The sequence below is a fragment of the Marmota flaviventris genome, chromosome 5, assembly GCF_047511675.1.
Source record: "Marmota flaviventris isolate mMarFla1 chromosome 5, mMarFla1.hap1, whole genome shotgun sequence".
NCBI lineage: Eukaryota > Metazoa > Chordata > Mammalia > Rodentia > Sciuridae > Marmota > Marmota flaviventris.
In genome coordinates this window covers 147,372,501-147,386,309 of record NC_092502.1, presented here as the reverse complement: position 1 = coordinate 147,386,309, position 13,809 = coordinate 147,372,501, and the positions used below count along the sequence as shown (strand labels likewise).

At 36.0% G+C, this 13,809-nt stretch overlaps 1 protein-coding gene across 3 annotated transcripts in view; it reads right to left on the bottom strand.

Moving 5' to 3' along the window:
• Wdr70 (WD repeat domain 70) overlaps nt 1–13,809 on the bottom strand; it is a 289,453-nt gene that overhangs the window by 29,098 nt on the left and 246,546 nt on the right. For all 3 annotated transcript variants that reach the window (XM_027936264.2, XM_071612680.1, XM_071612679.1), the window contains one exon: nt 984–1,084. In XM_027936264.2, coding sequence (XP_027792065.1) covers nt 984–1,084 — 101 coding nt within the window. The remainder of the gene's footprint in view (nt 1–983; nt 1,085–13,809) is intronic.

The following is a 13,809-nucleotide window of genomic DNA, read 5'->3' as shown; positions in this document are numbered from 1 at the left end:
TCTAGCCCAGAAAGGATTAGGGATGTCTTCTTCCACATATAGCAAAATTATGGTCAATGAATATTCATTTAATAAGAGGATGACTTTCCTTTCCTCAGAAAGTATGTGAGACTCAAAACAGGTGAATCTAACATGTGAATTTTTTAAAAATATATTTTTAGATGTTGACAAACCTTCATTTTATTCATTTATTTATTGCGATGCCGAGAATCAAACCCAGGGCCTCACACATGCTAGGCAAGTGCTCTACCACTGAGCCACAACTCAAGGCCCTAACATGTGAATTTTAATTCCAGCTATCTGATGCTCCCTCTAAAGAAAAATCAGTGACTGTACCATAAGAGACAGAAATAAACAATCTTTTTGAAAGTGGTAACATAAGTCTATTCTTGTGCCCAAAGAAAATGGAAATACCTGAGGGACTGACAGCCTTTCCTGAAGTTTTCAGACCTTGGAAAAACACTAACATGCTTAAGTTTGACATCTGGGTAGGCCTGGGGATTTGAGGAAAAAGCATTTGTGCTGTACCCTTCTGCTAGCAGAGAACAACCTTTCCAAACATCCAAACTGGTTACCTACTAAAAGCCAAAAAGAAAGGTAACAAAATGGACAAGCCATTCCCATTTCCTGTAAGTGGTTAGTTGCCTTCTTTGTTAATCCCTCACATGCATCACTGCTAATGCCACTGTCCAGGGTGGTATGCAAAGTGGGCAGGACTTGCTTCCCCCTTGCACTCAACATTTCAGCTAAAGAACTGCAAATCCCCAGGAAACTATCACTTTAAATTCAGTATGGATCAAGGGTGATATCTAAATCCTCTTTAAAGCACAATGCTAGGAGTTTGAGGCTTTACTCTGTGCCAGCTGCATTTTCTAAAAGGGTGCTCCCCATCAAAGGGAAAAATAAATTAAAGCAGGGGTGAAAAGAAGCCCTCCCCCCAGTTGTTGGCATCCATCTAAAACAGGTGATACTTAATGAAATACCTCTGACTCTTATTGGGGTCATAATAGACCTTCGCCAATCCATTTCCAGTTCCAACCATGATCTGGTTCAACTTTGGATGCCACAGACAGCGCACAACACTCTGAAAAGTAAAGGCATGGAAGTCAATAAAGAGGCCTAATAAAAATGGGGAAAATCAAATATAATTCTGATAATAACCTGTAACTTTTAGGACATCTTCTAAATTATAAGGTTGTATGCTTGAGGCTAGATTCCATTCCATCACTTAAGATGTTCTCTTCCTGACTTACCCTGTTTTCCTGACAGCCTTGAAACCACAAAGTTAGGCTGCCCAGCTCCATTACCATGTGAGGCTGGCATCGGGAAATGCCGAATCTGCATGACTCAGTTACACTTACCACTGCAGATTTAGATCTCAGTGTTTCACGCTTTTACACATACAATATGTCCCTCTGGACTGCAGATTGAGACCAGGTGGTTACTGTTTTTAGTTCACAAAGATTCAAATCTCATGAAGCTTTGTTCAGAAGGAATACATATTGGTAGGCACTTAATAATCTCTATCTATGAGATAAAACAGCAGGGCATTGGCAGAAGCAAAACAGAGGTACACAATACAAAACTTGATATTAACCTAAACAAAAAGCTGTTTTAAAAAAGAGTTATGGGAAGCTATGATCCTCTGAATTCATTTCTAAAGAGGAAAATAAGTGGTGTTCTAGGGTCGTAAAGAACAACGAATTCTGAATGAGAATTGCAACCTGTTTTTAACTTTTGTCTGTAGTAAGAGGGCAGAGGTGTGAGGGACAGCATGAACAGAAATAGAGGGAAAAAAGATGAAGTTAACATTGGCAAGCAGCAACACCATGTACTGGTCTCTACAGCACTACTCTGGTAGGGCAAGAATTAAGTGGAAGGATTAATTCAACATTTATTAATAATTGCTTATTCATCAAGCTATGCACTAGGACTGAGGGGAGAAAGGGTAAAAATTAGATATTGCCATTTTATGATTCCAATGGTAAAATGAAAATTATACAACCTTTGTGACCTATCTACCTTGGGCTGATTTCCTTTAGTTCCTTGTCTCTAACCATCTCACAATTTCATTAAGACAGATTATTTGGGAATCCCTAGATCCCTTTTGATAGCAATTCTCTCATCCAAGTGGCAAAAAAATATGCATATAGTTAAATGGCTACAAATCCTCTGAGATTCCAGAAAAGCCAAGGAGGAAGCTAAAAAGAGCCTGTGCAACTACTAATTCCTGACCATACTCCAGGATAGTGCTTCTAATCTCTGCACCAATGAAGAGAACAGAGTTGGTCTATGGGAAAAAAATCAAACAAAAATGTTTGTGCTTTTTCCATCAGTAGAGGAGAAATTAAGATAAAAGGGCAGGTTTCCATTTTTTTTTTCTTTTCCTACAGCTTTCCTTGAATCTAGGATGCCTGCTGCTCAATGTCTGCCAACAAGTGCTAAAAGATGCTAAGATATACAATAGTGACTTCTTATTAATAGAAAAACTTGAAAATAATAAATTATATTTAGTTTGACAGTTTGGTTTTTCCTTCCCTTCTCTTTTCTTTTTTTTTTTTTTTTTTTTTTTTTGGTTATTGCTGCTTTGTGCATATGTTTACAGAACCAACTTTAATAGGTATGTGTATAAAATTCAAATTTTCTCCTAATAAAACTGCTCCTGGATGGTAAGGTAGAATTAGGTACAACAATAGTTCACAAAGTGCAAACTGATTTCTGCAAAGTGCAGACTGATTTCCAGGTGCTCTGCTTCTGGGACTAATTTGAGAGCCATGCCTAGACCACTGGAAACTTCCTGATAGTCACAGCCAGGTATATGGAAACATGAGGAGAGTCACAAACAAAACTTCCTAACATCATGCTTGTGTAACCCTGTTTAATAGAATAAGTTAATCTGAGCCAAGACTCATCTCTTTAAAACTCTGTTTAAATGTCAACACTACTCAGTCCACCCTATTTAAAACACAACTCCCCTTACTGCTTTTTCTTTTTCTTCATATAATGCATCATCTTTTCACAAAATATTCATTCATTAATTATGCTTTTGTTTGCCTTGCCCACCAGAATATATGCTCTATGGCCAATTTTGTTTTGTTTGGCAATGTATTCAAAGTGCCTAGGGTAGTGTTCAATGCACAGCAAATGTGTCCTGAAGGAGTGAATGAAAAGCTACAGTTCACCCTAAATCCATGACTAAATGGGATGCTTTGCTAGGTAGAGTGGGCAACAATTTACAAGCTAAAATCAGTATACTCCCTGAGGAATAATTTTATTTCTCCATATAATTATTATATTCAGATATTTTATAAATGCAGCCAGATTAGTTCTTCCTAATGTAGTCCCAGAGAAAAGATGTACACTAATAATACAAGACAATGAAAAGGGGCTTTTCAGTGATCCTAGAAATCTCAGTCACATACAAATGGCCCCAGGACATTCTTAAAGATATAGTATTAGAGTTATTTCTCTTCCTTGGTTCTCCAGAGGTCTGGCTAAGCATCTAAGATTACTGGTGCTCAAATATGTTTTCAAGTGAGCAGGGTGCAGATTTGGAAAAGATCCACAATGTAGGCCTGATAAATTCCAAGACACCCAGCCAAATAGGCAGTTTCCAGGGGCAGCAGGTTACTGTTACTCTCTCCCTCTTTGCTGAGGGTGTAAATGTTAGAGAGAGGCAACTGCTCAGGCCAACAGACCAATATCTGATTGCTTTCCAGGGAGTCTAAGGGCACTGCACCTCTATTCCTGTACACATCCTTGATCCTCCAGAGCTTTAAGGCATACATGACTGGTGAGCATATAAGCTCTTACAAAGAAGCACATTTACCCTCTTTTCATTCCAAAGCAGGGAGAGGCAATAAGACCCCTTGAGCTAAACAGTCATTCCAGAGATCTGTCCACTGTGGCAATGAGTCACCAAAGTAGCCAATGAGGGGCCTGTGAGCAGTCTAAATTAGGCAAAGAATACTTAAAGCTCAATTACCCTAAGACTGGTTATTAATCAAATACTACAGGGATTCCAAAACACAGAACGAAGAAACAGAATTCAAAGTCAAAGGTGGGTGGGCCTTTCTTGTTTATTAATATTTATTGTGTGTGTTTAGCTAACCTTTGTAAACTTTGCAGCTAATGCGGCTCCACACTTTGTCCTGTCAAGGAAATGCATCTTATAGCAGAGAGCTGGCCATCTGCCAAACCAAACAATCCCCGAGACAGCAGCAGGCCTGAGAAGCAAGCAGAGCTGCCACGCTGCTAACTTGTCAAACATTCATACTGGGCTTTGCTCAACAACAATGGACACGTGCCTGCTAGAAGCCTAAGGAGCCATTAGAAGACAGATGAGCTATAAATACTTAGAGTGCAATCACTCAGTCAACCAACCACCCCAAACTCCCTCATCCTGTTCCTCAAGAGGTGCTTCTTTGGCAAAACATTCAGATCTACAGATTTATTGAGTAATGCAGCAGATGGAAGGTAGGAAGCACATGTGAGTCAAAGGATCAGGAAAGAACATCAGGACACCAGATCTATATGATCAAAGGCAACACCCTCACATTGCATCATAAGATTCAAATGGTAGAAGGCCACTGCAATGCAAAGAAGTAGATTCTGAAATTAGCCTACATATTTTAATATGATTTGTTTAATTAAATTGATAAAGCATTTTATTCTGGCACTTATCAATTTCATCTTACCAAACTATGAAGTTTCCTTTAACTGCCAAAACTGAACTCCGTTTTAATAAAAAATTAGTTTTACTCTTTAAACCAAAGCCCACTCTTATTTTAGCTTTAGAACTTGGCGGTACAGAGCAACCATAAATGGCCCAAAATGTACTGAGCTCCAACAGCCACTAGGACATGATAACCACGGTTGGAGGCTACAAGTAAGATGGTCAGAAGGAGTTATAAGAACTAAATGTGCTCAACACAGAGATCTCTCCTCCCTGGAGAGACCAAAAGAAAGGGGGGAGGGGTGGGCTGTGAACAAAGAAGCACTGTGTACAATCAGCAGTGGCACAATTCCAATACAGGAATTTTGAATTACCCATTAGCAAAAGTGAAATGGCCACAAAAAATTCCAAATAATTTATTTCTGTGGTTTTTGGTTTACTTTAAGTGAAATCATGGAAGCAAATAAAGAAAGGAGGATGAGGAAACCAAAGAGAGAAATGGACTTATATTTTAGGACATAGTAGAAAGGGAAATATTAGGTTTCCAAAACTTAATTTAATGAAATTGAGCCCTCACAACAATACTTCAAAATTATTAATCTCATCCAGTTCATAGGTGAAGAAACTGAGGCTTTGGGCGGTAACTTTTCCAAGGTAACACAACTTACACATAGGGGACCTCGTTTGGATGGGAAGGTTTCTCTCATTCCATGGTTCATTCCCTTAAAATACTTAACCATTCAAGGTCCCTTTTGAAAGATGGGGAAGAAGGAAGGTAGGATATTTTTAATCATTTCCAAACTCACCTAACTTAGAAATTTTTACAAGCTTATATTAAAATATAACTGGGGATGGGAGCTGGGGATGTGGCTCAGTGGTAGAGTGCTTGCTTAGCATTTATAAGGCCCTGGGTTTATTCCCCAGAAACTTTGAGGTGGAGGGTAGTAGATAGTATCACTAAAGCCATAAAAACAAAAGCACACCAGTTCACAATGTTACTATAAAAGAAGTCAATGCCTGTACAATATCTTAGATGTCTGTATTGTACATATCCAAACACCACCCTCATTCTACTATACATGCTAAAAGAAGCCCAACATCCTTCATAATTTTATGCCTTAAACATGATCATGTTGAAACATCATTTCCTGATCCTTCCCAGCTGCTGACCCACACTGTAAACCAAACTCCATCTGTTTTTTTCATGTTTGGTTTCTGTTATAGAGTACAAGAATAGTTAAGCTAACACAGTGATTCTTGGGAGAACAAGCATCTTTAGATTTTTCAAATAAAGAGCCTAACACCTGTCTGTGAAGTAGAATGTCACACAATTTTGTAGACTTATATTAAAGAAGACTTATATAAAATAAGCCTTAAGAGTTATGGACATCCTTAGGACTATCCAATATATTTGAATGACCATGGGTGCAATCTCCAAAGCTGAGAGTGCAGATCAAGATTTGAGCCCAAAACAAATAAAAAGAAGGCAGATTAAACCAGGAAGGTACTGGAGAAATAACTTTCTTCAGATTTCCATAAGCATGAGACTTAATTTGTGGAGAAGGAAAAATTGTTTTCTATATTAAACTGGGCCAGGGAAATAGAAGAATTATGTGGGAATTGCTTCAATTTTTTCAGGATATTTGTCCTGTCCTTGTTCCCTCCATTCCTTCTCAAAGCCTGGCTTTTCCAAAACTTGGGATGACTTTGCAGCCTGAGTGGATCAGGGAGTTTGGCCTCTTTCCTCTAAATTCAGACAGAAAATCTGATGAGTAAAACTCTGTCTCCAATAAATAACACTCAAAACACCCACCTGATCTCCATGGAGATATCCCTGAATGCCAGAGACTAAAGGCAGACATTTCTGTAAATGAACACACGGCTTTTTCCCTTCCTCAATCCTCCAACTCCAAGGAAGCCCTACCATGGACCAGACTTTTAGCAACTGTCATCTTGCTGGAAATCTCTCATATCAGTCCCAAATAATTCTCTATCTGATAAGCCAGACACAGAAGCCCAATGGTGACAAGAAAAAACACCACAGAATTTTAATGTAAAGGTCAGTACAGAAAAACCAAGCAAGGAAGTATTGCTCAGCACCTGCTATAAATATTTGATACAGATACATAGATTATGCTTATAAAATTGGCATCTAATTATCAAATTAATTCCCATAAAACCCATGGAAAATGCATTTATTAAAATCTATTTACTCACAGTCTAGGCTCTAAAATTAAGGTAACTATCAAATCAGCAAAAATCTGGAACCTGGTAATTGTCCTTGGCACTAAATAAATCACATCTGTATCTGATAAACTTGCCTAAAGAATTTCATCACAAGAAAAAGTTCTCAGAGAAAATGGAAGGTCTCTTGGGTAAGAAAATTAAACACAATTTTCTTCATCTAATTCAAAACACTAAATGTTAAGTTTGTTCCAATTCTGTTACTTGATAATTTATGAAGGCAAAGAAAGCACAAATAATGACTGAAGAGAGTCTGGTAATTACTCTTATTAATGCTAGTCTGGGAGCAGGAAACAAACAGGAAGCTGAAGCTGGAGTCCATAGGGTGTGCAACATAGGTGGGTGGTCATCTTCATGGTTCATATCATTCAGGCCCCATTCAGGGAATCCACTGAGAAGCAGCAAAATTTCCCACTGGTGGGCACAGAATGGGTTACAGGACATGGAACCCTCATGCATGAGTAGGGCTGAGGGCACTAGAACCTCACGTTAGTTATTTCCAGCAAAATCAGTCATATCTGTGTATATTACATATTACCATTTGTCACAGGGACCAGGTTGGGGGAAAGCTTGGAAGCACTACCTATGCACATCTCTCCTAAATCAATCTACACAGATTCAGGCCCCTTTCCCTTTCTCCATTTACCAACAGTTGGAGATGGAAATAAAAATAATAACCCCACTCCTTCATCTGTATGAACAAAGCACAAATACATAAAGTTTATCCAATTCTTAGCTAGCAGATAAGAACTATATGCATGTCAAGTCTTTAAAATTAAGTATGTAAAACCAAAAACACACAGGAAAAGCTGAATCTTCCTATATAGATAACATATAAAATGTTATTTATATTAGTGTGGTACAGATCAAGATGTTTTATATGTCATATTCTTTTATTTAGCCTTTTGGGGGTCTCACAACTCCTCCTCCTAGACTATGATCTATCACTCCAGGAAGGGACAATCACCATCCTGGGATATATGCTAATTATAGCCCTCATTCTTCCCCACACTATATTTAATTGTGAAAGTTTGGCCAGAGTTCTGATAGAACAGCTGGAAAACTTATTACCTAAGATCATTTATCACGTTCATGTTGTGAGAGAAAAATATGTCAGGAAATCTTAAAAGACACAAAGTTCTTTCCCTGGCTCATCAATGCACAAAACATATGATGCTGGGATCAGACGCTGGAGCACTCGTCATTATTGTGTTATATGTTTACACATCATATAAAGACAGTGTCTCTTTCTGAGATCTCTAAACTTCTACAAACCCAGGTTTTTATGTCTCTCTGATATTTTATAAGGAGTTAAGTATATTCATCCCTCAGGTTTATATTATCTTGTGGTTGATTCTTCATCCAGCTTTGCCATTCATGGCCAATGTGTCTATATAAGGAAAAGTAGGTAAGTTTAAACACCTGTTAAATAAAACATAAATTCTTGTGCAGAGAAGTAGAAAAAAGTTTCTGTTTAAATAAAAGGGAAACACTGACTATTTAAATGGTTCTGAAAAACTAGAAATTGAAGTAAAAACCATTTACTTGGAAATACTGACACCAATAAGTAGCTTGTTACTGATATAGCCTGTTACGGGACTAAATGCACTAGTAAATTCATAAACTATGAAACTTGACAAGCCCTCCTTCTGGTCCTCTTTCTTTTGTTCATGAAAACCAAGGCCCCACATGATTGGCCCTTCACTTTACATTGTAACTTCCCAAATGTCAAAGAGATGAATATAAGAAAAGATACCTTATTATACAGGATTAAAATTTGAAATCCTATGGTAAACATTTCAGAGAATGTTGAATACAGAATCTAAATAATTGCAACTGCAAATTAAGAATCTACTGTTTAAAAAGACAAATTTACAAAGTTGTTTTTTTTAAAAAAAGAAAATAAATGAAGTGATAAGCATATCAGTATGTGTCTCCTAAGGAAGAATAATGATTAGACTTTTTAAAAAAATGTCAAATTCCCAACAAATAATTTTTACTTCACAGCACAATGTTTTATAAAAAATATTCATTAATAATAACAACTAGGGGCTGGGGATGTGGCTCAAGTGGTAACGTGCTTGCCTGGCATGCGCGGGGCGCTGGGTTCCATCCTCAGCACCACATAAAAATAAAAAAAATAAAGATGTTGTGTCCACCAAAAACTGAAAAATATATTTTAAAAAAATAACAACTAAAAACAAATTATACTCATTAGAGTTTAAATTACCAATATTTTAAGCAAGGGTGGCACATTTGAGTTTCCTTCATTGAACTCAAAACACAGCTATTTTTAGTAAGTGTGAAAAAATGATCATCAATCTCAAGTTGTAAAGAAGCAAATAAAATTAAATGTGCTCTCCTTTCATCAAATCTAAAAGCGAATATATTTATTCTATGAAATTCCAAATTAATTTTTTAAAACTATAAAAAGGAAACAAAAACAAGAAAAAGTGAGAGGTCAATTAGTTTAAGTCCCAATAAGAACATATTACAATAAAATAATAAAGCAAAAACATTTTCACCATATATCAACTACGTGCCATGTGTTAATTCCAAGTATTAGGAATATGATGTCTACACACACACACACACACACACACCACTTTTAGCCCAATAAAACCCTTACTCTAATTTGTTCACCGGAGAATTTAGAAATGTCGTGGACAAAATTATCAAAGATAATAGTAGTCCTAAGAAAATATGATCCACAAGGAAATTTTAACCAAAAAAAAAGAAAGAAAAAGAAAGATTAAGTTTAGTTCACTTAGACAAGAGAATACTGAACAGCAACTTTATAATCTTCAAGGAAATAGAGGATGTTGACCAGCTGTTCTCCAAGTCCATGAGGACCAGAGTCAAGGATGTAGGCTCTAAACATGAGAATGTGAAGTAGAGGGGGGGTTAAATGTGAACTCTTTAGGGAGGTAATAAAATCTCCTGTTAAAAGTAAGCCTGATTCTTATATAAGAGAGTTAAGTCAGTTCTCAGGTAGGCAAAGAGACAGACTCTGGAAAACACCGAGAGCAAAGCATGCCTAACAGCAAACATCAGCTAATTAAGCAAAAGCCAGTAGCTCTACCTGTGGCATAGTTAGTCAGGGAAATACAAAGTCAGAGTAAGAGAGGTGACTCACCCCATGATCAATGACATTATTTTATTTCCTACCATGTGAATATCCCTCCAAATGTGCAGCTAACTCACAGGCTTCCTCCTGGGCACATGAGCTGGAATTTCCACAGTTTCATTTTGTGCTTTCCATTACAACTGTAATATTTTCAGTGTAAAAAATGCTTCTAATTGGTTCTGGGTAACAGAGGAAACACACTCCACTCAGTCTCTTCCTCTGAATGAGGTTATAAAACCTTGACAGGAGGCAAGGTATACTTACTTAACTCTGAAAAGTAAAAGCAGCAGGTAGAACAGGGAAGAAGCCCAGAATGAGAGGTACCACTAAAGAGAAGTAAGTTTATCATTCCCTAACTCTGGTCCTCCACAGAAAAAAATACTTTTGAAATTAAAAAAATAATAACTCTATGATGTATAAAATATCAAATTTTAAATAAAGATAGTATCAATCCAACTGAATTTTCCTTTTTCCTCAGACTCCAAAACAGGTTGGTACAGCATTGTTGATATCACATTTTTATTTAAAATGTTAGTATTTTATTCATCATGGATTTCTCATATTAACAGACTTTTACTATAAGAAACTTCATTATTTTAATAATAATAACATCTGTGATGAATAAAATATCAAAAATTTAAAGATAGCTTTATGGCACTCCCTTGCTTCACACTAGTTTTCTCTGTCTTAACTTATACCTACTCTATTACAGAAAAATTAGCTTAAAATGTGTCGTAGACCTAAACATAAACAGAAAAGTACACAACTTCTAGGAGAAAGCATAGGGGTAAAAAAAAAAAGTTACAGACTATATGAGACCTTTAATGACATTCTTGAAAAGACAACACAACAGGGATAGAGAAAGATCAGGGAACGGTTAGGAGTAGGGGCTAGAAGAAGTGAGTGTGACTATGGAGGGATAACAAAAGAGGAGTTTTGGGGGGTTGACAGAAGTGTTCTGCATCTTCATTGTGTTGATGGTGATGACACAAATCTATTCATGTGTTTTAAAAAATCATAGAACATAGTACAATTTAAACATAGTACAATTTTAAAAAGGCCAATTTTACTATGGAAGATTTTTTTTTAAGGATAAAACAGAATGAACACTAAGTTAGTTTCTTTTCCCCTACATAGAACATCTCAAAACTTCATAAGGCAGATTTTAATAGCTTAATAACAAGGAAATCAGTAGGTATTTTCCCCCTCCTCTATTCTCATGTGCCTACAGATGAGCATTAAACTATATTCCTCAAATCCTTAGTAATATTGTCCTGGAACCTCCATAGAATGGTACCTTTAGGTACAATGATTACAGGAAGTAATTTCATCAGGTCTTAGGGACATCAGCTCCTCTTGGACATTGTGAGGCTAACTTTGCAGGTGACTTGAGCCGAGTTCCAATTAAGTTTAAATCATGCATGCATGATGCTTACTTCAGGAGAACTCAAGAAAGCGTTTGGTGGGCTGGGGAGATAGCTCAGTTGGTAGAGTGCTTGCCTTGCATGCATAGGCCCTGGGTTCAATCCCCAACACCACAAAAATAAATAAAATACAAAATAGGGATGGGAATGTGACTCAGTGGTCGAGTACCCCTAAGTTCAATCCCCAGTATATAAAAAAAAAAGTTTAAAAAGAAGAAAGAAAGTGTTTGGTGTCTTCATGGTGGCCTACTATTCCAAATTATGAAGGCAGCAAAACTGCAAGGTTGTTCTACCTCTTTTCTTCAGTAACTAAAACAAACAAACAAACAACAATAATAACAACAAAAAACTCCTACACAAAGTAGCACTGACTGACCATTGTGCCTTTTGATGGTGAAACATCGCCCCAGTGGCCATGCTGGAAGCACTTGACCTTTGAAAAGACAGGGCTGGTGAAGAAAACACCTCAGTGCTGTTGGTAGGTTTACACTAAAACTACCATCTTTCTCCCAGGTTCCCTATCAAACCCTCACATATCTTAGAAGACCAGGCAACAACCACTATTCTCATACCTTGCCTTTCTGTTCTCAAAGAGCAAATGCTCCACACACCCAAGTTAAGTCTACTGTCCTACCACTTAGTGTGGGCAAACATTTCATGAAGTACAAATACATGGATAAGGTTATCTTTAGGATCTGCATTGTTTAATACTCCCAAAAGAGTGAATTACAGTAAAATTTCATTAAGCCTGATATCATTTTACTCAAAATAATACAAAATTCAAAGCAACTGCTATTTTCTAGTCAATCAGCTACCTGGTTGCTTCATAATAAAAATCAGATAATGGAAAGCTAGTTAATTCAAAACCCATTCTTCCATCTTCTATGTTTTGCATTAAGAAGGTTTCACTGTATTTTAGAAGGCAGAAAATGCAAAATACAGCCTTTTGAGTTTACTTTCAGTTGGCATTTCCATTGCTGATCAATCAAGTTGTTTCTATGTAATTCCTTGTGTGATTATGACTAAGCAAAAACATTGCTTGAATCCTACATTTACAGAAAATGTGTAATTCTACCTGAACTAGGACTTTATATTAGTAAGACAGATGATTAGTGTATTCCCAAAACAGAAGAACAGATGATTTCCTCAGCTCCTTCAGGGTCAAGCTTTCACAGGAATAGGTTCAGTAATTTGTTTGATGTGAATTCCCAAATCTGATATATCTATATTCAAATGTAAGAACAAATATGTATTCCAAAGCCAATTCTCGGGACTTTTGGAATACCCATTAATTTGAATTATTCTTCTGCTCTCCTACATAGGTACAATTGAAAGAGCATGACTTATGGTCTGAATGGTCAGGATGTTTCTTTATATTTATAAATTAAGATAAATAGCTAGCTTTATGGTCAAATAATGTCTTAGCCTTGTTTATATCCATGTATCTTTCTCCTCAATCTCTTTGAATTTAAAATATTAATATTCTCTTAATAAAATACAAACTTTTATGTGAAATAAGAGTGGTAAAACTATGTTATACATAATTACATGTTAAATATATTTATGTGCAACACTTTCATTTTATGCTACATGTCATTTTATGTACATATATCAATTTTCTTGAACATTAAAATTGATTAATTTAAATGTCATATTAGGAATAATATGGGTAGTAGAATTAGATATTATATTTATTTTTTTCATGATCTTTATATTTGTCATCTTTTTATATGTGTGTATTAATTATAATAAAAAATACAATTAATATTATACAAAAAGTTAATCTGATATAATTTTCATTGAAATATGTATATGAAGAACCAAATATTGCAAGGTGAAGAAAAGTAATGTTATGTCAAGTTCTCATCAAAACTTCCCGTGATTAAGGAAGGAAACAGTATTTTCATGGAAAATATTTGATTTTTAAAAGAAATCTTTTTGTTTTAAATACAATATGGACTTTATTTTTCCTCAGTAAATATAGTAAACCGTCTCTATAATCAAACAAATGGGTCACACATAAAAACTTTGCCTTCCTTTTGGTTAAGTATTTGAATTTTGACTTAACATAGTTTTAACAATAATTATGTATATTTCTACCAATACTCATGAAAATAAGGGAAAATAATAAAACGTGTAGTAACTTAAGTGGGTAAATAAGTAAATCTCAAATCTCACTGTAGAAAAGTTTAAAGTTCTTCCTATCTTTTAACAGAAGACCAAAGTTAATACTAATAACAAATAGAAAAGTCGCTTTTTTTTCCCCCATTTTCCTGCCTTTGATGATCAGGAAAAAAACTGATACAGTTCCAGGAAGACAGGTCCAGAAAATATATTTT